Source organism: Grampus griseus (assembly GCF_964374135.1).
Source record: "Grampus griseus genome assembly, chromosome: 8".
Lineage (NCBI taxonomy): Eukaryota > Metazoa > Chordata > Mammalia > Artiodactyla > Delphinidae > Grampus > Grampus griseus.
This window is the reverse complement of record NC_139002.1, coordinates 24721318-24748094: the sequence shown is the minus strand read 5'-3', so window position 1 is coordinate 24748094 and position 26777 is coordinate 24721318. Positions and strand designations below refer to the sequence as shown.

At 38.6% G+C, this 26777-nt stretch overlaps 2 protein-coding genes across 4 annotated transcripts in view; one reads left to right on the top strand and one right to left on the bottom strand.

Moving 5' to 3' along the window:
* NPAT (nuclear protein, coactivator of histone transcription) overlaps positions 1 to 4031 on the bottom strand; it is a 53404-nt gene extending 49373 nt beyond the window's left edge. Inside the window, exon 1 of the mRNA XM_082661075.1 lies at positions 3904 to 4031. Coding sequence (XP_082517201.1) covers positions 3904 to 3940 — 37 coding nt within the window. The 5' untranslated portion in view covers positions 3941 to 4031. The remainder of the gene's footprint in view (positions 1 to 3903) is intronic.
* A 4559-nt stretch (positions 4032 to 8590) lies between these two features.
* ATM (ATM serine/threonine kinase) overlaps positions 8591 to 26777 on the top strand; it is a gene marked incomplete at its 5' end in the record, with an annotated part of 136091 nt that continues 117904 nt past the window's right edge. For all 3 annotated transcript variants that reach the window (XM_082660331.1, XM_082660332.1, XM_082660330.1), the window contains 6 exons: positions 8591 to 8662; positions 8743 to 8855; positions 10128 to 10273; positions 14176 to 14340; positions 25725 to 25890; positions 26539 to 26777. In XM_082660331.1, coding sequence (XP_082516457.1) covers positions 8591 to 8662; positions 8743 to 8855; positions 10128 to 10273; positions 14176 to 14340; positions 25725 to 25890; positions 26539 to 26777 — 901 coding nt within the window. The remainder of the gene's footprint in view (positions 8663 to 8742; positions 8856 to 10127; positions 10274 to 14175; positions 14341 to 25724; positions 25891 to 26538) is intronic.

Here is a 26777-nt window from a genome sequence, read left to right as displayed (position 1 = left end):
GGCTAGAGAAAGTATTAACAGACGGGGGAATACTATGCATGTTTCAAGGAAGAGACAAATAGTGAAGGACAGTAGGGGAATCCCAACGAAGCTGATGGAAAGCACATATGGAGCATGTTTGAAGAACATGCCTGTTTTGGATGAAGAACTAGGTATATGATGGAGAACAGCTGGAAATACAGCTGAAAAGACAGAATGGGTAAGGACCATAAAATGTTGTAAATGTCAGCAATGACATATTATTATGAATAAATAACAGAATCTGAATAAACAATCTGAAAAAAATGACAGATATTATTCAGTACAAAGGGGAAGGTCATGATCACAGCTACACTTTTGTAAATATTTATTAAATATCTACGTCTTAGTGATATAAAGGTGAATAGAACCAGTGGCTCTTCAACTTTCAGAGGTATGGCAGTCCTGGTTGTTTGCCTTCAAATCTACTCTTCCTGTTTCCCCTGCTCTGCCCTGTAGGACAGGAAACCTGAGCCCCTGCAGGCAATTTCCTGGGCTCCATGTCAGCTAGCTTCTGGTTGGGTTCAATCAATGGGAAGCACCAGTTGGAGATTGGAGGGCAGTTGGAAGCAGCCATGTTTTTTTCCTCCATTTCCTCTTTGCCATGGTAGAATCTCCTCTACTACTGCTCCCACACCAGACAAGTCTACCTTCCAGCTTCCACAGTGAAACCAGCCTCTGGGTTTCATCTCTCCTTGTCTTACTGATTATCAGAGTGGTTTCCTGCTGTTGCTACTCTCTGAGCTGGCTCATGTAAGCAGCTTGTCTTAGCTTTTCTATCACCAGTGTAACCAATTCCCTCATTAAATCCCTCCATGTTAAATACTCAGATTACTTTCAGTTTTCCTGAATGGATGCTGACTCACACAGGAAGGAACAAACATATTTGGGAATCTAAATAAGGTTCTGGATACTTTACCCATAAAAAAAATGCCCCACCTATACATTAAGTTTTATAGATAGTCTGGGGGCTCACAGAACTCTTGAAGCCTGTCCATTAATCCCAGATTAAGAATACTACATAGGACAAAAAAGTAAGTTTCATTTTGGTAAGGTGAAGTTCTATAGGTGAATGATGGTGATGGTTACAGAACAATGTCATTGTACTTAATGTCCCAGAACTGTAAAAATGACTAAAATGGTTAAATTTTGTTATGTTTTATTTTACCAAAAAAAAAAAAAAGTAAGTAAACACAAAGCTACAATAAAACATGGTAAGAGTATGACAGAAGTAATCCACAATGCCATGAGAGCATGTAAGGAGAAAGTACTAACTGTACCTGCTGGAAAAAGTTTGAGAGATTACAATTGACCTGAACCTTGAATACAAGTGTACTAGGGGAGAAAAACATTGCAGGCAGAGAGAACAAAATACATAAGAAGAGTATCTGCAGAAACTGCAAGTCGTTTGGTATGCCTGGAGCATAGGGCCTATGTCGAAAAGTTGAGATCAAGCAAGAGAGATGGGTAGGATCAGTTCCACAGAGCACCTTGTATGACATACTAATAAAACCAAAACTGGTGGCCCAGAGGCAACAAACAACACTTTGATGTAGTTTGGCCTGTACAATATTTAAAGAAATTCCAGCAAGGAAATAGCTGGATGTAGCAGAGTAGCAAGGGCTATTTAAGTGGAGTAGTGAGGTACGAAAGCACAGTATGTTGAAGAATGAAAGCTAAGTGAGGAAATAGAGCAACTAAGTAGAGCTTATTCTTTGAATAAATCTGACTTGTGAAAGGATGACATAGATAGAGCATTAGATAGAATGTGAGGTGGGGTCTAGGAAAATGTTTTGGTGTGTGTGGGTAAGGGTAAAAAACCCAATTATGTAAACTCTAAGGGAAGAACTCTATTTTTAGCATTTGGCACAGTGCCTGGAACATACTACCACCCAAAGATTTGCTGAAAGGACATAATGAAGAAAAGGGGCCAACAATGAGAGGGGCTGAAGGAGTACTGAGAGGGAGGGAGTACTGACAGGAGGAGAAACATGAGCAAATAATAAAACTGTTAATATTTTAAGCCACTAAGTTGTGTGATCACAGATCTCCATGTTGATATGATAATGCTAAATGAAAAAAGCAAGAGTGGTGAGTGTGGGGAGATTTGCTTTTTTTGGTATTATTCTTTTGCACAACTTGAAATTTTTTAAGTGCACAACTCTTTCAACTTTCAGAATTGGAGGTGTAGTGTGAATGCTTTAGGCAGATTTTTGTAACAGTAAATAAGATGAATTGCAGGACCATATGAGAAGCCATGACAACAGTCCAAAAGAGAAGTAATGGGATGCATACTGCTAGGATTGGTGGCAATGAAAATGGAATGTGAATGACAAATAAGAATTTTAGGGTAAGAAACAATCTCTGTAGTTTTTATCCATTTAAAAAAAAGGAGGAAGTCTAGGAGAGCAGCTGGTTTGTGGAGAATAAATACAAGTTTGGTGTAAATTATTCCAGTTAGAAAATCGTACTGCTTTCTTAAGACCAGGGGTTCGTGCCCTCCAGGAAACATACTGGCAATATCTGGACACTTTTTTTATTCTCACGACTGGGTGGGGGTGGGGACTGGGTCCTGCTGGCATCTAATGGATAGAAGCCAGGGATGCTGATAAACATCCCACAATGCACAGGACAGCTACCCATAATAAAGTATGTCAATGTTATTGTGAACTTTGTGAAAGTCTACTTTGGATCTGTTTACATATAAGCCTAATTAATATAACAATTACAAGATAGCTAGCTTTTTCCTTAGATGATGTAGGTTAACTGTTGATATTCAGTTCTGATAAAGTGCACAAAAGATTAACCAAACATTAACAAAATATTAGTTTAAACTTAAGTCATTATTTTCTCCAAAAACATATGGTAGAACCATTACCTTCTAATGTTTTCTGCAAAATGTGCTCATCGAGAACCTGTGCACAAAAGCCATTTTTTTGGACAGGGCTGAGTACTTAAAATGGAATACGAAATGGATTTTTTTGGCAATAAAATAATGGTAGTAATGGCCGTGGATGCCAGGGGAAGTTTTATCACAGATGTTTACCATTTACCATTCATATATGATGTCTGTAAATCACTGGCTCTGGTTTTGAGATTTATGTGGCTCTCATTCCCAGCAGTACAATCCTCTTTATTCTTTCAGGGGAAAAACAACAAAACCCGTTTCCCACACAGACAATACAGTCTGACAACAGGCAGTGTTACTAATTCTTTTCAAATTGAGGAAAAACTAACTAGGACTAGAAAATGTTTAAATGGAAGGCATTTCCCCTGTGAAAATTCTTGCTAATCAAAAGAACAGGAATTGCTGCTGTCTTAAAATATGCAACTGGCATTTCAAACCTCTACACTCTACGACTTCTTGCGGGAGGGTGGGGGATAGAGAAGGAAGATCACCCCATTTGTCCCAAATTCGTAGTTCTAAGGGCTAGTTATGAGAAGGTCGTCAAGAAGGTCCTTCTACAAAGCTGGGTGGCTGGGGAAGTTCTTATTTTTCCTAATTCGGTCCCAGCTCTGACACGGGAAAGTGAGCCCAAGGCTGAAAAACGCAGTCCATCCATCACATAGGCAACTCCCCTTGCAGGGATCCTAATTAAGTGTGCAGGCCTGATTTTCCCACCGGATCCGGGCTTCAGGTGTTTCACCCCGAGCTTCTCTTCAGCCTCCCCTCGCCACGGAGCCTCGGAAGAGAGGAGCATCCACACACAAAGAAGCTTAAACCATCCGAGCCTCCGACTGAAGAAGATTCACCTCCAGTCTGAATTTGCAGGCGGGGAGGCAAAGCCCCAAAGCTTCCCCACCCAAGGAAAACCTTTGGCCCCAAAGGTCCTTCCGTCCTGCTTAGCCTGGTTCAATACCCCTCCCTCCAGCGTCGGCGCTTACCCAATACCAGTCGGGCTACGTCCGAAGGTAACAGCATGATCGAAGCCGCAGAAGGAACCACAATAAGAGACGAGACCCAGGTAAAAGCCAACACAGCGACAGCTTCTGCGCCGCATCTCCCGGTTCCAGTGGCGGCACTAAACCCGCGGCGATTTGTCCCGCCTCTTTAGCTCCTCGCCAGCCAATCGCTTCCGCCGGAGAAAGAAAGGCGCCGAAATGAAACCCGCCAGGTTCTCCTTCGAACTGTCGTCATATCCGTCCTCATATTTGGAGGGGTGAGGCTGAAGGGGCCGAGGAGGCGGGACGAGTGAGCCGGATCCCGAGCTAGCGGGCGAGCGGCGAAGGCAGGGTCGCACGCCATTGGCGGGCAGTGCGAGCGGCGAACGCAGCGGTCGCACGCCATTGGCGGGCAAGGAGCAGGCGCGTTTCCTAAGGTGAGCCCGTCGTTTTGGGGGTGCGAGTGCTGGGAGCTGAAGCTTGTAGCGTTTGGCGCGCATGGGCAGACAGTGTCCGGGCGCCCGTCTGCCTTACTGCTTCCGACGGAGACGCACGCTGCGTGGTCACGCCAGGTTTGATCCGGAAGCCGAAATAGTGCGTGGACAGCAGGCTGGGCTCGTGAGGGAGGCGAGTTGAGCGGGATTCTAGGCTTCGGCCATCGCCGCTTCCAGAGATTCCGCCTTGGCTGTCCGAGTCCAGCGGTAGGGGCGCGGAAGCAGCGCAGTGGCTTCTGCGTTGGGGAGTTCAGTCGTATCTGAGCCGTTCAGTCCTGGCCTTCAGACTCACTCCTTCTCTTCACCTCATCTTGCCCAGCCCACTGCCCTTATCGCTCTCGTCCGCCCACCCTTCCTGCTCCAGCCGACATAGCCTTGAAGCTGCTTCTTAATGCCCAGAATTGAACCTTCGTGCGCGTACCCTTCCCGTGTCCAGATGTAACTAGATGGCTTGAGTAATCATCTTTTTCTCCCCTCTCATAATTAGTAGTTTTAATCAGCGAGCAATTTGTTTGGGCTTAAACTACAGTCTCGTGATTAAGAGCATGGGCTTTGGTATCACACTCCCGGAGTTCGAGTCAGCTAGCTGTGTGACCTCGCTGTACTGTCTTCCTTGTGATAATCCTGTCCTGTGGTGAGCACTCAAGAGCGTTGGTGGCTGCTTTTATCAGGTACGGATAAGTAACAAGACTATTAGTATTAAGAATGAAAATGTGATAGAAGAGGATTGTGGTGGTAGAGGAGTGGATGAGGTTCTGTAGAAACGTAGCCTGGGAGAATCAATTCTGTTTGCGGTGAGACCTTGCAGTGTTAAATTGTCCTGGAGGGTGATAGGAACCTTCTAGACAGAAGGGAAAACGCATATAAAGGCACAACGTGTAAAAGGTTCCTGAAGCTCAAGAGTGAGATCCTGCACTGAATGAAATAGATGTGGGCATTTTTCACGTGTTGAAGTCATAGGAATGGATGAGATCCTACTGTGAGAACATACAGTGAGAAGTAAGGAGACAAGGATGTTCTTTCAGGTGTGGGTGGAAAAAGAACCATCAAAAGAGACTTGTGAAACAGAAAGGGAATAATGATAACTGCTAACATTTATTGAGCAACTTCTATGTCCCAGGCAGTGTTAAACATGGGCACGAATCCTTACAATACATAACTCTTTGAAGATCTAGTTCAGTTCTAGTATTGTTTTTCATTTTATCATTGAGAAGACGGAGGTTTAGAGAGATTAGCTAACATGCCCAAGGTTATACAGCTTGTAAGTGGCAGGACCAGGTTATGAACTAGTACAATCTGACCACAGACTCCACACTCTTACCGTTAGAAAAGAATGGCATGCTACAGGTAGAATTAGATCTAGGAAGCTGGTATATAAGCATCATTGTCAAATTCTGCAAAGGGACCAACTTGGTTGAGATCCGAAAAGGAACAACGGATTTTCCAGTTCAGAAGCTGTTACCTAGGAAACATGTACCATGCCAGTTGCATGGTTGGGAGTAGAACCTTAATTGTTGTGGATTAATGTATTAATTGAATTCAGCTTTATCTGGTGACACTCTTACTCTGCCTGTCTACTCTCTAGTTCCTTTGGCCATCTTTCAGTTCCTCCAACATACTTTGCATTTTTTCATCTTGGGACCCTTTGGCTGTGCTAGTTTCCTTCTCTAAGATGTTGGTCCTTTAACTCTTTCTGTGATTGGCACCAGTTCATTCAGATCTTGGCTTTATTGTAACTTCCTCTGATACATTTTCCTTGATAGTTTATAAAAAATGATCCATTCCATTGCTAATGTATATTTGCTCCCTTTGAGTCATATATCACAATTTGGAATTATGCATTGATTTATCAGTGTACTTGTTTATTGTCATTCTTCCCCACTAGTCATGACTCCATGAGGGTAGGATTTGTGTCTATTTAGTTCATTATGTGTCTTAACTACCCCTAACATAGCACCTCACACATAGTAGTTGCCCAGTAAATATTGTTGCTTGTCGCAGTGAATGAACATTTCCTGTTTATGTAGATAATACTGAACTGTTTTGTTTTCTTGAAAGTAATCAATCTCTGAGAATTGGATAAGGGGAAAAGCAAGTTCAGAAAAGCCACAGCTTAAAAAAAAAGTTTAGGGCTGTCACTTCTTGGAAGTGTCACATGTTCAGTAAACATGCATTTTTTTTCACACTACAAATAACATTAAGAATATAGGTGCCTGGGCTTCACTGGTGGCGCAGTGGTTGAGAGTCCGCCTGCCGATGCAGGGGACATGGGTTCGTGCCCCGGTCCGGGAAGATCCCACGTGCTGCGAAGCGGCTGGTCTCGTGAGCCATGGCCGCTGAGCTTGTGCGTCTGGAGCCTGTGCTCCGCAACGGGAGAGGCCACAACAGTGAGAGGCCTGCATACCGCTAAAAAAAAAAAAAAAGAATATAGGTGCCTGCCTTTACGGTTCTTTGGATATTGCTAAGGTGTTTTCATTGGTTAGAATCCCAATTTTATTTTCCTTATTGACTCAGGAAGCCTTTAAACTAAGATTGAGCAAGAAGGGAGAGGAGTTCTAGATACAACTATAAGGAATGGAAAAGTAAAAACGACAGTCCTTGTCTTCAAGAGGTATACAATCAAATGAAAAAGGCAATCAAATAAATAATGACCTGTATTCTACAGCATAGAAAAGGAGGTTGTTATAGGGGTAAAAGAATCAGAACGACTTATGGATATAAATGGAGAAGAGAATTAGAGCTATCTGCCAATAAAATAGGTAGTCTTACTAGGAAGTTTGTTCTAAGTGAGAGTGTTTAAAGAGAGGTCAATAATTTTGTTGGAGAGATTTCTTCCTTTGTAGGAAGATTGGACATGGTCTCTCAGTTCGTTCCAATTTTAAGATTCTGTGAGATTAAGCAGGGGCAGAGTAATATACTTGATCTTGAAAGATTGAGTAGAATTTATGTGGATGGATGGGGAAAGGACTTTGCCCACCTTTTTTTCCTCTTGAGATATATATGTAGTGTAGATATAATAGACAGACGTACATTTTTTCCTTGTTTATAAACATAGTAACAAAAGTGAAGCTTCTTTGTAAAAAGGCTCAGAAATACTAAAACAATGCTTTTCTTGAAAGATTTTTTTTTTAAGTTTATCAAAGGAAGGTTTGATTATATCAGAAAATCTAAAAGGAGGAGGTCTACTGCAATGGCATTAAGATATATAAAATATAGTTGACCTTTGACATTTGCAAGGTATATCACTATAGCATATAATTTCCTTCGTTTTCTTTTATAACAATAATATCATTTTTCTCCTACTTTTATGTATTAAATGAGAACCATAAAGCCAGTTGAGATGTAAGTGCTAGGCAAGGCTTACTAGCTCTGATAACCTCTTACATATCCATTCCAAAGCATAAGCAATTTAAGCTTTTGGCTCAGGAAAGTGGCAAGTCACTACGTATAAGAAAGGGTCCTTTTGGGCTTCCCTGGTGGCGCAGTGGTTGAGAGTCTGCCTGCCAATGCAGGGGGCACGGGTTCGAGCCCTGGTCTGGGAAGATCCCACATGCCACAGAGCGACTAGGCCCGTGAGCCACAACTACTGAGCCTGCGCATCTGGAGCTTGTGCTCCGCAACAAGCGAGGCCGCGACAGTGAGAGGCCCGCGCACCGCGATGAAGAGTGGCCCCCGCTCGCCACAACTAGAGAAAGCCCACGCACAGAAAAGACCCAGCACAGCCAAAAATAAATAAATAAATGAAATTTAAAAAAAGAAAAAAAAAGAAAGCTTCCTTTTAAATCGTTTGGACAGTGTTAAATCCTTAAGTGCTATTTTCCTTACTCTTTGCCTGGCTGCCTTTTTTTCATCTTTTATATTTCAATTTAAATGTCATGTTTCTTAGAAGAAGAAAAGGTCTCTCCTCTAAGAGATCCTCTTCTTAGAAGAGGTCTCAGAAAAATAAAGTAAATTATACCTTACTTATTTTTATCCTGCTACACATTCAACGCACATTTGCATGTTAAGGCTTTGTGTTGATATATTCTAAGAAAATCTCATTTAAATATGGAAGTATTAAGAAAAATCATTGTGCATTATAGTATGCCTCTAGCTATACAGTTAGATCTAACTATATATTAATACCACAGTCTGAAATAATTTTACATATGTATATTTTTTTTTTACAGATGATGTGTTTTCTGAAATTCTGAATCATGAGTCTAGCACTTAATGATCTGCTTATTTGCTGCCGTCAACTAGAACATGATAGAGCTACAGAACGAAGGGTAGTAAATTACTTAAATTTAATCTTTCCTTGAAACAGATGTGTGATTGTTAACTCATTTTGTTCTTTTTTCATTTTCAGAAAGAGGTTGAGAAATTTAAGCGCCTGATTCAGGATCCTGAAACCGTTCAACATTTAGATCAGCATTCAGATTCCAAACAAGGGAAATATTTGAATTGGGATGCTGTTTTTAGGTATTCCATTATTTTTTTACTGTCTTTATTTTTCTTTTTCATTTTTATTTCTCTTGTGATTCTTTTTGTGTATGTAGGTCTAATTTATCTTTGCTCCCTTTGTACCCTTGTGCCTTGCATAGGAAATTGGTGCTCAATATTTATCTGAAATATAATTTTTAAAGGATGTTCATATAGAAAAAGTTAAAATTTTTGAATCATTTGTTCAATAAAATGTCTTAGACATATTTCACTCAAGATTAGAGAGAATTTCATTCATACCAGTTCATTCATAAGACTTTATTTCAAATTAGAGCATAAAATTAATTTATATCAAGTCCTTTATTGTTACTTTGACATATTTAAATATTTCTCTAAGTAACTGCCATATGTTAAACTATAATAAAAAAGTAAAAAGGAATTTTAGAAAAACTCTATGAATGCAGTTAACAAACACAAAACTCTGGCATTGGAAAGACAATTCATTGCTGAACTGGAGTGGCAAACAGAATTGATGCTTTTTACATTAAGACATAATTTTCAATTACGAAGTCCATTTATAACTAGAAATAGATTGTAAGACTTAGGAAAGATGAATAAAATATTTTAAATTAATATAGAATACTGATAAACTTGAAAGAACATTTTCAGTCAAGGGGAAATATGAGTATTGTTCTTGAACGTTTAGAACAGATAATCTATTTTATTTTTTAGCTCTTATTTGGTACTAGATAGACTATTGCAAATATCATTGTAGATAACATGAAAAATATATACTTCTTTTCCTCTGGTTACTTACTTTATTTCAAATACCACAAATATAGTTATCTAAAGATGAATACTGTTTTGCATAAGCTGATCATGTAGGCCAAATATGCACCTGACGTACCCAGCTGATCATGAATATCTTATAGGCAGGCTTCATTTAAAGGCTAGAGACATTACCAACTGCCTAGGAAAGAGATAGGTCATGTACAGAGTAACAGAGTTGAGAAAGAATTGAGAGCCCCTAATAGCATTGCAAGCTTTTAGTGATAAAATGAGAAAGCAGGCAAGAAAGCAATAGAAAATCCTGGAGGTTACAGATTAAGAGCTTTGCAGGCCAGACTTTAAATTGGTGTTGAGGGCTTAGGCCTTAAAAAAGAAATGTAATTGTTTTGTTTAGCTGGTACATTGATTGAAGCAATGTGGTTTAAACAATGCTCTTTATGATGGCATGAAGGACTTTTTGAAACTATTATAATAATTTAAGTATTTAATGAGTTTCTGAAATTACATTGCACTTTCTTGAAGAGTTTTACAGAAATATATTCAGAAAGAAACGGAATGTCTGAGAACAGCGAAACCAAATGTATCAACCTCAACACAAGCCACCAGGCAGAAAAAGATGCAAGAAATCAGTAGCTTAGTCAAATACTTCATCAAATGTGCAAATAAAAGTAAGTGCTGTTACTTGGCTTAATAGATTATTGTTACATGAGTTTGGTCGGAATATGGTGAGATAAAAGTTCAGTGCTAACTCTTAATTTCTAATACATATACTGATTTTTAATACTATAGGTTCAAATATTTGGAGGAATTTATACAAGCATGGAATGATAGAATCTCAGGGTTTAGAAGGATTAAAAAATATTATTTCATCTACCCATTTTTCTTGGATCCCATCTATATGTCCCTGGCACTTAGGTAGCCTTAATGATAAAACATGCCTTTTGAGGCTTTCTTTTCTGTTTTAGTAGTTTTCATAGTAGTGAAAACCTGTCTCCTTTTGTTACTGCTTCTGTTTGCTGAGATAATACAGAAAAATACTAACTCAGTTTTTTCAATATCCTTTTTTCAAATATCTTTTGAGATATTTGAAGTTACCCATGATATTTCCCCTGAGTCCTCTTCTCTAAGCTAAACAGACCTACTTCCTGTTGCTCATACGAGCTAGTTTTTGTGTCACTTCTGAATATTCTTCAGTTTAATTACCTGTCTCTTAAAGTGTGGGACTCAATCTTATAGGCATATTCTTATTTGTATGGAGTGGAGCAGGACTTCCATATCTTTTATTCTATACTTCTACTGATTCATTCCAAGATCACATTAGCTTTCTTGGCAGTCAGAACCACACTCTTTAACTAATAGCATGCTTACTGTTGATTAAAAAAAAACCCAAGTTCTTTTTTGCTCCTGATGAGCCACATATCTCCCATTTTGAACTTATACAGTTTTGAAAAGCCAAATTTTTGAACCAAAATGCAGAATCCTAGTAGGCTTATGTAAGGAAATGGTTTTCATACAATGCTGAAAAGCTAGTGGCGGAAATGTTTGTTTAGGGACTTGGACTCAAACTTTGTTTATTTTTCACAGATAAGAAAGTGGCTTTGTGATGCCAGGTTTAGTTTAAGAATCAGAAAAGCCCAATGTTGGTAAACATTATTAAGTAGAAGGATATAGATTGTTAGTGAATGATGTTTCAGAATGGTGGTATGAGACTTGAGTCTAAAAGACAGTGGCTTTAGCAAAAATTTAGTTTTTCGGCTCCTCTGAGATGCCATTTTGTGTGGGTAGCTGCAAGTCCTGAGCAGGGACTCCAGCATAGACAGAAGAAAGCTACACCGAAATATTTTTGCACCTGCTTTTGCTCTGCATCCATTAAAATTTGTATTCCTAGCTACTAATGCTGGGCTCTTAATAGATCTTAATATGGTCTGACAGAATTTGTGAGTGAGTGAGAGAAAGATATTTGTAGCCTATTTGTAGCCCATCAGAAAAGTTTGCAGCTTAGAATTTTGCTTTAAAGTGAAAAAAACCTTCTATTGCAAAATTAACAATGGAGATCACATTTTCATTTTATTTATTTTTGGCTGCGTTGGGTCTTTGTTGCTGAGCATGGGCTTTCTCCAGTTGCGGCGAGCTGGGGCTACTCTTTGTTGTGGTGTGCGGGCTTCTCGTTGCGGTGGCTTTTCTTGTTGCGGAGCATGGGCTCTAGGCACGTGGGCTTCGGTAGTTGTGGCTCACGGGCTCTAGAGTGCAGGCTCAGTTGTTGTGGCGCACGGGCTTAGTTGCTTCACGGCATGTGGGATCTTCCCAGACCAGGGGTCGAACCTGGAATCCACCAGGAATACACCCTGCGTTGGCAGGTGGATTCTCAACCACTGCACCCCCAGGGAAGCCCGTGATCACATTTAAAAATGTATGAAAGTATCAATATGTTGGTTTATAGGAATAAATGGATGAAATTTTCAGTGTAAGATTATTCAAATGGTTGAAAAATGATATTTTTATTCAAGGCTTTTTTTTCTTTCAAGTTTTACCTTGTAACTTAAACATCTTTAATCTCGGAGCAAAACCAGGAGCTACTATCGTGTCATCTCACTTATTCAGTTTTTTTTTTAAAGGGTTGGAGGGTTGATGAGAATTTAAACACATGTCCAGACTTTGCCAGACTTGCTTAACATTGGTACCCAAGGTATGATGAAAGAAACAGAGATCAGAAAAAAAGAGGTAGATGGGAAGGAACCAGTAAGCAAATATTGTTCAACTATAACAGATGTTATAGTTAAGAAAATGTTAGGAAGACTATAAGAGAGAAATGCACAGGGTGTTACAGCAGAGGATATTATGATTGTGCATTTCATCATTAGCCAGATGCCTAAAATTATAAGCCATAAGTAAAAATGATTTTTTAAACTAATAAGAACAGAAACTACACTTGATCTTAGCCAAAAGGCCAAGAAGCGATGATTTTTTGTTATACCCGTGTATATTTATTTATCATACTTCTAAATAACTAGTCTCATCATAAAAAATCCTGAACTAGAATATATTCAAATATACATAATGACTTGCACCCTGCTGGTAACTTACAACAAAAAATTTATATGCAATTTTAAGATTGTTAATATTGAAATATGAAAAATTTCAGCTGTGACAGCAATACGATTTACTGAAAATAACAAATAACTTTTAAATGTACTTTTGTTACCTTTAAGAATATATCCAGGGCTTCCTTGGTGGTGCAGTGGTTAAGAATCTGTCTGCCAATGCAGGGGACGTGGGTTTGAGCCCTGGTCAGGGAAGATCCCATATGCCGTGGAGCAGCTAAACCCACGTGCCACAACTACTGAGCCTGTGCTCTAGGGCCCGCGAGCCACAACTACTGAGTCCACGCACCACAACTACTGAAACCCGAGTACCTAGAGCCCATGCTCTGCAACAAGAGAAGCCACCGCAGTAAGCCCGCACACTGCAACGAAGAGTAGCCCCCACTCACCGCAACTAGAGAAAGCCTGCGTACAGTAACAAAGACCCAACACAGTCAAAAATAAATAAATAAATTAAATAAATTAAAAAATATATATATAACCAGGGACTTCCCTAGTAGCACAATGGTTAAGAATCCGCCTGCCAATGCAGGGGACACGGGTTTGAGCCCTGGTCTGGGAAGATCCCACATGCCGCGGAGCAACTACACCCGTGTGCCACAAATACTGAGCCTGTGCTCTAGAGCCCGCAAGCCACAGCTACTGAGTCTGCGTGCCACAACTAATGAAGTGCGCGAGCATAGAGCCCGTTGCTCTGCAACAGGAGAAGCCACCGCAGTGAGAAGCCCGTGTACCGCAACGAAGAGTAGCCCCTGCTTGCCTCAACTAGAGAAAGCCTGTGCACAGCAAAGACCCAATGCAGCCAGAAATAAATAAATTAAAAGAAAAAGAGTTCCATTAAAAAATATATATATCCATTAATTCTGAATTTTCAGGACCTCTAATAATTAAATAAAACTAAAAATTATAGCCTTACATATGTATATATAATAAATGCTATTATAGGACTTGGAAGTAATTTTGCTTTTCAAAGGAAATAGTATTCTCTTTATAATCTTATTCTAATCAGGTTTTTATAAAAAATACCAGGAAACTTTGGGTCACTCAAGGTCTAATGTCAGAAATTGTGAATTATTAAGGTAGAATGAATGATTGTTTTTGCTATATAATCCTATAGGATTGGCAAATTTTTTTTGTAAAGTGACCAGATCGTAAATGTTTTTGACTTTGCAGGCTATGTAGTCTCTGTTTCAACAACTCAACTTTGCCATTTTAGCATGAAAGTAGCCATATACAATATGTAAATGAATAGACATGTTTATGGTCCAAAAAACTTTATTTCCAAAAACAGGTGGTTGGCTGAATTTTGCCCCTGGGCCATAGTTTGCTAATCCGTGTTTTATGAGAAGGAGGTTAGTTAATAGTAAGTTCCCAAATGGAATTATTTATACAATTGCCATTCCAAGCATCCTTAACTTACTTTTCTTAAGATTTATATGTTTTTGTTTGTTTGTTTTATTTTTAAATAGGAGCACCCAGGCTAAAATGTCAAGAACTCTTGAATTATATCATGGAGACAGTGAAAGATTCATCTAATGGTGCCATTTATGGAGCTGATTGTAGCAACATATTGCTGAAGGACATTCTTTCAGTGAGAAAGTACTGGTGTGAAATATCTCAGCAACAGTGGACAGGTATGTTTTGAAGTTTGTTATTTGTGAATTTTTCCTTGTGAGATGAAATTTCACCAAAAGAGCATTCAGAGTCTATTTATATCCCCCAAATGACCTCACAGTTTAACAGTACCTTAGTGAAATTAAATGATTATAGAATCTGACACTTTTCATGTATTATGTACTTCTTAAATTGTCACTAATAATGTATTTGGTGCCTGCTATCAGAACTAAAATTACAGAATTGAAAGATGCCATACCTGTCCTCAAAGACTTGACAGTCCAATGACAGAAAAAACCAAGTAAACCAAAAGTTATAATGCAGTGAGTTCACAGATCAGTGACACCTAAATGCAACAATGATTAAAGTAGAAAGAAGAAAACCAAGAGAGATGTCATAAAAGGGAAAGCAAGAGAATTTCAAGTTGGAAGGGGTGTGACATTTAAAGTGTTGTAGAAATAATAAGATGTGGAAGTATCCATTAGGACTAGGCAGTTTGCAGCTCACTGGTAAGGTAATTGAAATGAAATATTAGAATAGAATATGTAGGGCCCAGTGACTTACAAGATAAGTAGAGTGGGGTACCATGGAGGTATTGTTGACAGTTTGTAGGTGAGAGGTACTAAGAGACCACAAAGGAAGTTTGGTCAGAGGCTGAAATTTTTGAGTTTATTGATTTCAAAAGTGGAGTATTTCTGGCTCTGGGTGGCTTAATGGGTGAAAATGGTATTTGGCTTTAATGAGGTGACTTTAAGCCAGATGTCAAAGTCTTCTAATACAGCCACCTCTGAAAATTTAGAAACTCAGTATTTTTCATTGAGAAGTATTCAAGATAAATTGTGCTAACTTAAAAGACATTTATCTATATTTTTTACCATCAGTTTATCATTTCAAAATAAGATGTTTGTGGACCATAAACCCATGACCTAATCAGTGGTCTACATTGTATTCCACCGTTCCCACATGAATAAAGACCTTCTTAGCTATTGCTTAATTTCTTATCTGGGGCCTTTGCTGTTGCTCTGAACACAAAGGAGGCTTTGTTCCAAACAGAGCCCTCAGTAAGCCTAGTGGCAGCCTTTAGAGAATAGGCCAGTGATATCTAGGGTACACCGACACGTCTGTCACCAAAATGGTTCAGCCTAAATATTTAGAATATTTGTACATTTTAGATTATTACTTGTAACTATGGGTCTCTGAAACAAAGGCAGTCGTTCCTCTAGTCTCTTTACTCTGATTCCATCATCTGGCATGTTCTCTGAAATTCTCTATTTTTAAGCAAACTACTTTCACTTCTGATAGTCAGTCTTTTTGTTGAATTTTTTTTTTAGTTAGTTACCGTCTCTGAAATTTACTTCTCTAATGAAGCCTGCTCAAGAAGTGAGGTTTACATTCAAAATATATTTGGTAGAGGTGGTGATTGAAGCCATGGTTATGGATTAGATTGTCTAGGGAGAGAGTTTAGAGTGAGATGAGAAGATGGCCTTAGTCTTCTAAACCAACATTTCCATATAAATTTTGGAATCAGCTTGTTGATTTCTACAAAAAATCCTGCTGGGATTTTATTGGTATCACGTTGGACCTATTGAACTAAGGAGCAATAGACATCTTAACATAGACTCTTCCAGTCCATGAACATGGTATATCTCTCCATTTATTTATGTCTTTTTTGATTTATCAGCATATAGAATTTGTATATTTTTGTTAGATTTATACTGCAGTAGTTTGTAAATTTTACTGTCTCTTTAAAACATTTTCTCTTCCATGTTGTTCAGAAGTACTGTTGACTTTTGTATACCATATTGATCTGGGACCTTGCTAAAATTGCTTATTAGATCTAGGAGCTCTTTTGTTCATTCTGGGGAATTTTCTATTTAGACAGTTGTGTCATCTGCAAGTAGAGAGTTTTTTGTTCCTTCATTTCTGAGCCATGTGGCCTTATTTCTTTGTTCTACCTTATATTGACTAGGACCTCAGTATGATTTTTTTTTTTTAATGGTAAGATGTACATAACATAAAATTTACCATTTTAACCATTTTTGCATATACAATTCAGTGGCATTAAGTATATTCACATTGTTATGCAACCATAGCAACTCATTTCCAGAACTTTTTTCATCTTCCAAACTGAAACTCTGTACCCATTAAACGGGAACTTCCCCTGCTCCCCACCTCCAGCTCTTGGCAGCCATTCTACTTTCTGTCTCTGAATTTGACTACCCTAGTACCTCCTGTAAGTGAAATTGTACAGTGTTTGTCCTTTTCTGAATGGCTTATTTCACTTAGCATAATGTATAAGGTTCATCCATGTTGTAGTATATGTCAGAGTTTTCTTCCTTTTTAAGTCTGAATAATATTCCATTGTATGTGTATACTACATTTTGTTTATCCATTCATCTGTCATTGGACCCTTGGATTGTTTCTACATTTGGATATTGTGAATAACTCTACTATGAACATGGTATACACATAGCTCTTTGAGTCCTTGCTTTCAATTGGGTATATATTCAGAAGTGGAATTACTGCATCATACGGTAATTCTGTGTTTAATTTTTTGAGTACCCACCATACTGTTTTCCACAAGGGCTACACCATTTTACATTTTCATCAGCAATGCACAAGTGTTCCAATTTCTCCACACCTTCACCAACGCTTTTTTTTTTTTTAAAGCCACTGGTATTACTTTATCACAAAGAATTCAGATCTTTCCCTGAATTTTCACAAGCACACCATAATCTAGTAATAAAGCACCTTCCCATCCCCAGTTTTGCTTATTTCCCAAACTGATTTTGGCTGATAGCTTCCTCTCTAATACGGTTATCACTTAAAAAACACAAACATTCAAAACTAAAGATACAGTGGATTACTAACTGTAACCTTAGCAAGCCTACATGGATTGTTTGCTACCAAATATTACAATAATTTTACAGTGATCACAAAAAGTCATTAGGTTCTCCTTATTACAATGACGACGAAAAGTAAAAACTCTTGCTGTTTCTAATACTTATCACAAAGAAGAGATGTGCTTTTAAGGCAGGAAGTAACACAAAATTCCTTTAGAAGTCATTGCATTTTCACTTTGCTCAAGTTTTCAACTGCAAAACCTCAGTGAAAACCCAGAAGAGTACATCTCACCATCTTAAGTGCACTCCAAAATCTCAAGCTTACTTTAAAAGCCCACAATATGGGTATTTAAAGTCTTTTCGAAGACCTCTCCCAAATACCACACATCTTCAGATAAACCACGTAAGGAGCTTGAAAGCAGTGAAGGATGTTAACCTGCTGATGCAAATTTCTGACACCAATCTTTCAAGCCACCAATAACCAGGTCTTAGTTACCTTTTCAGTCCTCCCCATCTTGCAGCAAAGCAATTTTGCTTTTTCCCCTGCACTTAGCAGAGTTCTAAGCATTTTAGAAAGTTTCCAAGTGACTTTTTTTTTTGCTTCCAAGCGATAATTTAACTAGCATTAACAATTTACTATTAACCAGTATTTTCTTGGCCCATGAGCTCTATATAATTCCCCAGAGCTCTGCCTACTGATCTTTTCAGAGAATTCCCTTCAACCCACATTCCCTACCACTCCCACCCTCTACAACCCACACCTAACCACAACCCTCCCCCCTTCTCCCTTTCTTCACGCCCACCCCTCCCTGCACCTGTGGTAGGCTTTTCCCTCCCCACCACCCCTCACCTCAGGGTCCTCCCATTTGAACACTAAAATTACTCTGAAATCTGATCAAGTAAAATCGAAGTTAAAAAACACATAGAGCAAGATGAATCAAAGATCACTATCGGTACCCTGACCACTCCCTTCTTAGTAGGAATGCCCAAACTAGACCTGCCATTTCTATCATAATTGGGGCATGACCAACTCGTACCTCCAGCACAGTACAATGACCCCCCTCAATTTGCCAGTTGGCTCATTTAAGTATTTGCCTAAGGCATTTCCATCTTGAACACTTTCCCAACACACAGATTATATCATCACACTAAGAATTCCTCCGACCAATGCACAGGAAGGCGGGCGGGTAGATGAGAGGGTCACTGGGATGCATCTGCAAGCTCCATCTACAAGGCAGCACTCTGTGTTGTGGCATCGTGTTAAAATGTTCTACAGCTTACGAGTCCTCTGGGAGCAAGGTTCGTAGCACAAAACTAGTACAACAGAAGGCTGAATTTAGAAGATGCAGCATCTGAAAACCTCCACCCCAGAACAGGACAGGTGCCTGGTGGCATTCACGTGCCCAGAGATCGCTGCTCCCGGATTACACACTCAAAGCAACGCATCTGCTGAAGGCCCCGGATGCATCTGCTTTGGACTTTTAAAGATTGCCCCCTCATAAGCTCATCTGAAAACGTTAAAGGATGGTCTCCTGAATGAATACAGGGCTTCCTGAGCAAGGCCTGGAAACAGGACAATGGGGAACTCCTCCTCCTAAGCCTCTGGAAATTCAATCTGTAGACATCAATTTAGGCGGGCTCTCTCCTCCTCCAGGGTCTCCCCTCCTGCACTGCTACGACTCACACTGGACAGGGGCTCCATTTCTCCTGCTGCCATCAGCTTGCCATGATGAACACAGATTACCAGAAGCAATGTTTTAAGTGAAGGGGTAACCTCGAGAGAGTTAAGAGGGAGGAGGAGGGGCAGAGTGAGGTCACAGAAGAGGTAAGCATGGAACCTAGAGGAAAAGTCTAAAGGGGTGCACTGCCACCGCCCTGGGCCAGAACTGTCAGCCCCGCGAAGCTAATTTCAGTTTCCACAACACCAGGCCTCATCCCCAGGCGGGTTCACAATCCTCTGTACAGGAGCGGCACCCTCCTAGAGGTCAGGCTCCCCTTCTCCAGCAAGCAGCTGCGACAGCCAGGCCTGGGTGTTGTCCTCCCCCCGGGTTACTGTGGGCACTTCTGACGCAGCTCTTCCCAGCACAGTTCCCCCAACATCTAGTCTCCCCTTCAACCTTCCTTCTCCTGGCACCCCCACCCCCCCAGTCCCATCTAACTCTGCCATCTCCCCCACCTGTCCCCTGAGACCCTAAACTGGCCACCTCCTCCCCCAGAACTAAGCACAGGCCCCCTGCCCTCCCTGTCGCTAACTCCTCAACACTTCTTTTTCTTTCTCTCTTTTTTTGATAATAGCCATCCTAATGTAAATGTGTATGAAGTGGTGTCTCATTGTGATTTTGATTTGCATTTCCTTAATGACTGGTGATGTTGAACTTTTCATGTGCTTATTGTCCATTTGTATATCATCTTTGGACAAAAGTCTATTCAAATCTTTTGCCCAGTTTTTAATCGGGTTGTTTGTTTTTTGTTGGATTGTAGGAGTTCTTTATGTATTCTATATTAATTCCTTATCAGATACATGGTTTGGAAATATTTTCTCCCATTCCATGGGATGCCTTTACCTCTGATGATAGTGTCCTTTGATGCACAAAAGGTTTTGCTTTGATGAATACAGTCTATCTATTTTTTTTTTGTTGTTGCCTGTGCTTTTGGGGTCATTTCCAACAAATCATTGCCAATCCAATGTTATGAAACTTTCCCCCTGTGTTTTCTTCTAAGAGATTTATAGTTTTTCCTCCAATATGATTTTGATTAGGAGTAGTGAGAAGAGACATCCTTCCTTGTCCTGTTCCTGGTTTTAGGGGGAAATATTCAGTGTTTGATCATTAGCATATTAGCTATTTTTAAATAATTAATTAATTAATTTTGGGCTGCGTTGGGTCTTCATTGCTGCACGTGGGCTTTCTCTAGTTGCAGCGAGCGGGGGTTACTCTTTGCTCCAGTGTGCGGGTTTCTCATTGTGGTGGCTTCTCTTGTTGTGGAGCACGGGCTGCAGGCGAATGGGCTTCAGTAATTGTGGCTTGTGGGCTCAGTAGTAGTGGCTCACGGGCTCTAGAGCACAGGCTCAGTAGTTACGGCACACGGGCTTAGTTGCTCCATGGCATGTGGGATCTTCCCGGACCAGGGCTCGAACCCATGACCCCTGCATTGGCAGGTGGATTCTTATATGCTGTGCCACCAGGGAAGTTCAGCATATTAGCTGTTAATACAGGTTGAGGACATTCCCTTCTATTCTGGTTGCTCATGGTTTTTTATCATGAATGGATATTGAATGGATATGAATTGAATTTTTTTCTGTATATATTGAGATAATCATGGTTTTTTTTTTTTTTTTTTTTTTTTGCTGTACACGGGCCTCTCACTGCTGTGGCCTCTCCCGTTGCGGAGCACAGGCTCCGGACGCGCAGGCTCAGCGGCCATGGCTCACGGGCCTAGCCGCTCCGCGGCATGTGGGATCTTCCCGGACCGGGACACGAACCCGTGTCGCCTGCATTGGCAGGCGGACTCTCAACCGCTGCGCCACCAGGGAAGCCCAATCATGGGTTTTTTTGTCTTTAGTTTATTGGTATGGTGAATTATGTTGATCAGTTTTTCACAGGTTGAGTCAACCTTGTGTTTCTGGGATATACCCTGTTAGGGCATGATGTATTATCCATTTTGTATGTTACTGGATTGAATTTGGAGGTGGTGGTGGTTGTAAGGTTTTTAATTATGAATTCAATTTCTTTAATAGATGCAGGATTATTTAGGTTACATATTTTCAGTGACCTTTGGAATTTGTTTCTTTAAGAATTTGTTCATTTCATATAAGTTGTTGAACGTATGAGTGTAAAGTTGTTCTTGAACATTATTGTCTCATTATCCTTTTAATGTGCTTAGGCTCTGTAGTGGTATTGCCTCTTTCATTACTGAGTCTGAGCTTATAATTATTAGTTCCTTACTTCTGATTGTTTTGGATTTCATTTCTTCTCTGGTTTCTTAAGCTTAGATCATTGATTTGAGAGCTTCTTTCCAAATATGTGCATTTAATGTAATAAGTTTTTCTCTAAACACTACTTTAGTCACATCTCACAAATGTTGACAATGTTGTTTTTTCTTTTTCTTCAGTTCAAAATGTGTTCTAGGTTTTTTTGAGGGTTTCCCTTTGACCCTGGATTATTTGGAAGTATGTTGTTTAATTCCCATTCATTTGGGGTAATTCTCCTGTTTTGTTTTCCTTTTGTGGTTTAATGTTATGGTCAGAGACCACGCTTTTTATAACCAAAATTATTTATAACTGTTATGATTTCTTTTATGATCAAGGATAAGGTCTAACTTGGTGAGTGTTCCATATGCATTTGAAAAGAATGTGTATCTGCTATTGTTGGATGAATTATTCTATACATGGCAGTTAGAGTCAGTTGGTTGATGGTGTTCAGTTGTATAACAAACTGGTGTGAAAGCATGAGTGACAAGTGAGAAAATGGATTAACAAATACAACATTTTCAAAAGTTTTGGTTACAAGGGGAAGGGAAAGGGGGGTCCTATTAAAGAAGAGAGTGATTGAAGTATATATACATGTAATCAGAAGGATTCAGTGAAGAGAGAGTAGTTGAATACACAGGAAAATTGCTCATGTATGTTTTCTGAGAAGAAGGGATTCCAAAGCAAGAGCCCTAAGATTGTCCTAAGGAAGAAAATAGTTTTTCTAATTAGGTAGAAAGGAAGAAAAGTTAAAAACCTTCAGTTGCTTTCTTGTATAACTAATATAAAATATGGACTTCCCTTCAGGTCTTGGAAGTGCTACGTAGTTTTGCTTCTGCCTATCTCTCTGACCTTAAAGCCCACCCCATCCTTCTAATTTCTGTGCTCTTGCTACAGTGGCCTTTATTCAGATTCTCTAACCCAGTGATTTTCAAACTTTTTTTTAATAGACTTTATTTTTTTAGAGCAGTTTTAGATTCACAGCAGAATTGGGCAGAAAGTACAGAGTTCCCATATATCCCCTGACCTCACACGTACACAGCAACATCCAGCACCAAAGCGGTACATTTGTTTCCGTCAGTGAACCTACGCTGACACCTCATATCACTCAAAGTCCATAGTTTACACTGTCACTCTTGGTGTTGTACATTCTGTAGCTTTTGAGAAATGTATAATGATATGTGTCCACCATTATTGTATCATAGAGAATAGTTTCACTGCCCTGAAAATCCTCTGTGCTCTGCCTATTTATTCCTCTCTCCACCTTGATCCCTAGCAACCACTGATCTTTTTAACTGTCTCTATAGTTTTGCCTTTTCCAAAATGTCATATAGTTGGAATCATACAGTATATAGTATTTTCAGAGGGGCTTCTTTCATTTAGTAATTTGCATTTAAAGTTCTTCCATGTCTTTTCATGGCTCGATAGCTCATTTCTTTTTAGCACTGAATAATATTTCACTGTCTGGATTTACCACAGTTTAATTATCCATTCACTTACTGAAAGACATGTTGATTGCTTGCAAGTTTTGGAGATTATGAATGAAAATGCTATAAACATCTGTGTACAGATAAGTTTTCAACTCATTTGGGTAAATGCTGAGGAGCGTGATTGCTGGATCATATGGTAAAAGTATGTTTAGTTTTTTAAGAAACTGCCAAACTGTCTTCCAGAGTGGCCATTGTCGATTTCTATATTAAAAATCAGTAAAGCATAATTTTTGTAATTAGTTTTAATTAAAAAATAGGAGCGCTAATATTTTCTTCTGACATAGCTATGGATCATCTCACACACTCCTGTTTAGAAGGTATAAGCTCTTTCTTACCTGTGGCATTTGTTCTTTTTTCAGAGGCTACCCTTTGTATGGCCTGTTTTTTCTTGTCCTTCAAGTCTCAGTTTAAATGTCACGGCCATTTTCTGATTGTTTTTCCTAATTTCTTCCTCTCTTTTTATTTTCTACTGTGGTACTCTTTCCTTCATAGTACTTTTGTGAAAATAAATGACACGCTTCTAAATAATTCATGGGTGGAAAGAAAATTCTCAAGGCATGTTTAAAACTGAATGAAAATGAAAATTACAACATATCAAAATTTGTGGAATGTAGCTAAAGTTATGTTGAGAGGGTAATTTATAGCATTAAATGCCTACATTAGAAAAGAGGAAAGATATCAAATTAATAATCTTAGCCTCCATCTCAAGAAACTAGAAAAACAAACAAATCCAAAGACTTCAAGCAGAAGATAAGAACAGAAATCGATGAAAACAAAACAGTAAAGGAAAATTATTGAAACAAAAAGCTGATTCTTTGAAAACATCAAAATCTAGACCCTCTAGCAAGAGTGAGTAAGGTAAAGAAAGACACAAATTATTGATATTAGGAATTAAATGGGATATAATTGCAGATTCCACAGATACTGAAAGAATAGTAAGGGAATGCTATAAACAACTCTACACACATAAATTTGATGACTGAAAATAAATGGAACAATTCCTTAAAACCACACACTATCAAAACTCACCCAGTATGAAATAGGTAATCTGTATACTTCTGTAACGAGTAAAGAAATCAAATCTGTAATTTAAAACTTTTCATTAAAAAATTGGGAACAAGACAAGGGTATTCACTGTCACCACTCCTATTCAACATTGTACTGGAGGTCCTAGCTAGGGCAGTTAGGCAAGAAAAGGATAATTGGCATACAGATTGGAAAGGAAGAAATAAAACTTCACATTTGTAGATGATATGGCTGTCTATGTGTAAAATTCCAAGGAATCTACATTTAATGATGTCTTTTGGGGTTTTATTTTATTTTAACTCCAGAAACTCCTTTTAAAAGAAAATTTATTGAAGAATAGTTGATTTACAATGTTGTGTTAATTTCTGCTATACAGCAAAGTGACTTGGTCGTACATATATACATTCTTTTTCATATTCTTTGCATTATGGTTTATCACAGGATATTGAACATAGTTCCCTGTGCTATACAGTAGGACCTTGTTGTTTATCCATCCTATATATAAAAGTTTGCATCTGCTAATCTCAAACTCCCAATACTTCCCTCCCCTACACCTCCCTCCACTTTGACAACCACAAGTGTGTTCTTTATGTCTGTGAGTCTGCAGAAACTGCTTTTTAATATCATGCTGTTTTGCTATCTGCTCTTTGAGCTTTTTTTGTTGTTGAATTCATGGAGAAAGGGAATTCATTTGGAGGCATGCACTGCCGCCGTTTTTGGAGAAGTAGGACTTTTGTTGAATGTCTTATACTAGCTTTTTTTTTTACCCACTTACTAGAGGAATATGTTGGATTCTGTGAGAACTGGGATAATTTCCCCAAGTAAAATAAAAGCCCTGAAAGTTGAGATTTAATCAGAGACAGAGAGTTGCATTGTTGGCTTTTCCTGTTTCAGCACTTTGCTCTTGCCAAGTAATAAGAAGGAAATGCTAAAGATAACGCCTCCTGTTTTTCTGTCTCCAAATTTGTGTGTGTTAATTCATGTTTTTACCATTATTTAGGTATTGCATGTAGTGAAAAAACTTTGGGAAGCACTTGTGTAGAGTTCTATAAAGTCAGATATGATAGGAATCATTTTTCTTACTACTTGATGTTTGAGGTTTTTATATTGTCCTTATTCTTTTGAATTTAACATTTCTGACTTTAAGCTATTTCTGCAGAATTATTTGACATATACAGTTGAAATTATTCTTAAGTCACTTTGCTAACTGAGGACTTCCTAATTATCTCTTTATGGGAAGAAAATCCTGCCTTAGCAACTTTGCTTTTCATTGTGTTGGGAGATAATTCTCAATGCATTTCACGTTTCTGCATGTCATGTCAAAGACATGACACTGACTATTCTTTTCCAGACTGTTTTTTAAAGTATGTACAGTGAGCCTTGGAAGATAGAGATGACAGAGATGATGGCCTCCTCCAGAACAAAGGAAGGTTTGCTTGCAGCTCATTGCTTGGGATATCTCTCCTGTATGGTAGCTCATCATTTGAACTGTGTCACTTGTCCCTCTTCACATTGCTTTTGAGATTGAGGAATTTATGCAAAAATGAAGGTACTCTGGCTACTCTCATTGCTGTGAGAAATAAATTGTCCTCTTTCTCTGATCAGGAATTTCATGTCTTCTGCCAACATCCGTGAAACTGGCATTCTAATTTGTTGGGTTACAAATAGCGTAAAGTCTCAGATTTTTCACAGTTCTTGACACACTTTACACACATTATTAATCAAATAGCACTAAGACAAAACAAAACAAAACTGTGGAGAGTACACTGTCAAGTGCTTTGTTAGGCCTAGCTGAAGGAATTTAGGAATAGAGAAGTTAAGTAGCTTATCTGAGATCTGGCTCTTAAACTGGTGTTCACATACTCTGCTGCCTGTAGTTCCTGTCTTGAAGGCAGTTTAATTTATAAAAATAAATATTGATGGAATGCTCTTACTGTAGTAAGTATAAATTAATATAATTTTTAATCTTTTGTCTGTGGGATTATTGAAATTTAAATTGAATTTTGACATCTAAGTTAAATGTTTCGATAGTTTTCTTTTTAAAAACATAACTAACATTTTTTTTTTTTTTTTTTAAGAATTGTTCTCTGTGTACTTCCAGCTGTATCTTAAACCTTCACAAGACATTAATAGAGTTTTGGTGGCTAGAATAATTGAAGCTGTGACCAAAGGATGCTGTTCGCAGACTGATGGATTAAATTCCAAATTTTTGGATTTTTTTTCTAAGGCTATTCAGCATGCAAGGTAATCTAATCTGTTTTTGTTTTGTATTGGAAATCCATTTGATCTTTTTGCAAGACTGTGTTTTAGATTGAGTAACTAAATTTTACCAACTTGAAAACATCATTGGCCGATTATAGTAGAACTAGTGGATTCCCAAGGAAAGTGTTAGGTCCAGCACTTCCTGAATATCCAATATGCAGAACATGTAATGATGTTCTAGATCTGTCTTGCTTTTTTAATAACAGGAAAAGCTATATGGCCTCTAAATATTTTTATTTTCCTGAATTTTGAAGATAGTTGTAATGTGCTAAGAATAAAATGAAATAGGAATATATTTTGGAAATATCAGTATCTTATATTTGTGTGGCATTACCCAATTTATAATGTGAAATATTTTATAAATGGTAGGTATTACAAATTAGTTTTATATAATTTTAGACAGTGTTTCAGCAGCAGGGAGAGCTAACAGAGTGATTTCCCAATGCCGAATAGGAACTATTTTTTGTTGTTGCTAAGTAGTGCTGCTGTGATTTTTCTGAATAATTCTGAAAGTAAGGCTACTATTATTTGAAAATCAGAACTTTTTTTCTTTCAGCACGCAACTTCATTACTGTCTTCAGTTTCTGCATTTTCCCCTGTTATATTAAGTCTGTTTATTTTCTGTTACAGACAAGAAAAGAGCTCTGCAGGTCTAAATCATATCTTAGCAGCATTTATTATCTTCCTCAAGACTTTGGCTGTTAACTTTCGAATTCGAGTATGTGAATTAGGAGATGAAATTCTTCCTACCTTACTTTATATCTGGACTCAACATAGACTTAATGATTCCTTAAAAGAAGTAATTATTGAGTTATTTCAACTACAAATTTATATCCATCATCCAAAGGGAGCCAAAACTCAAGAAAAAG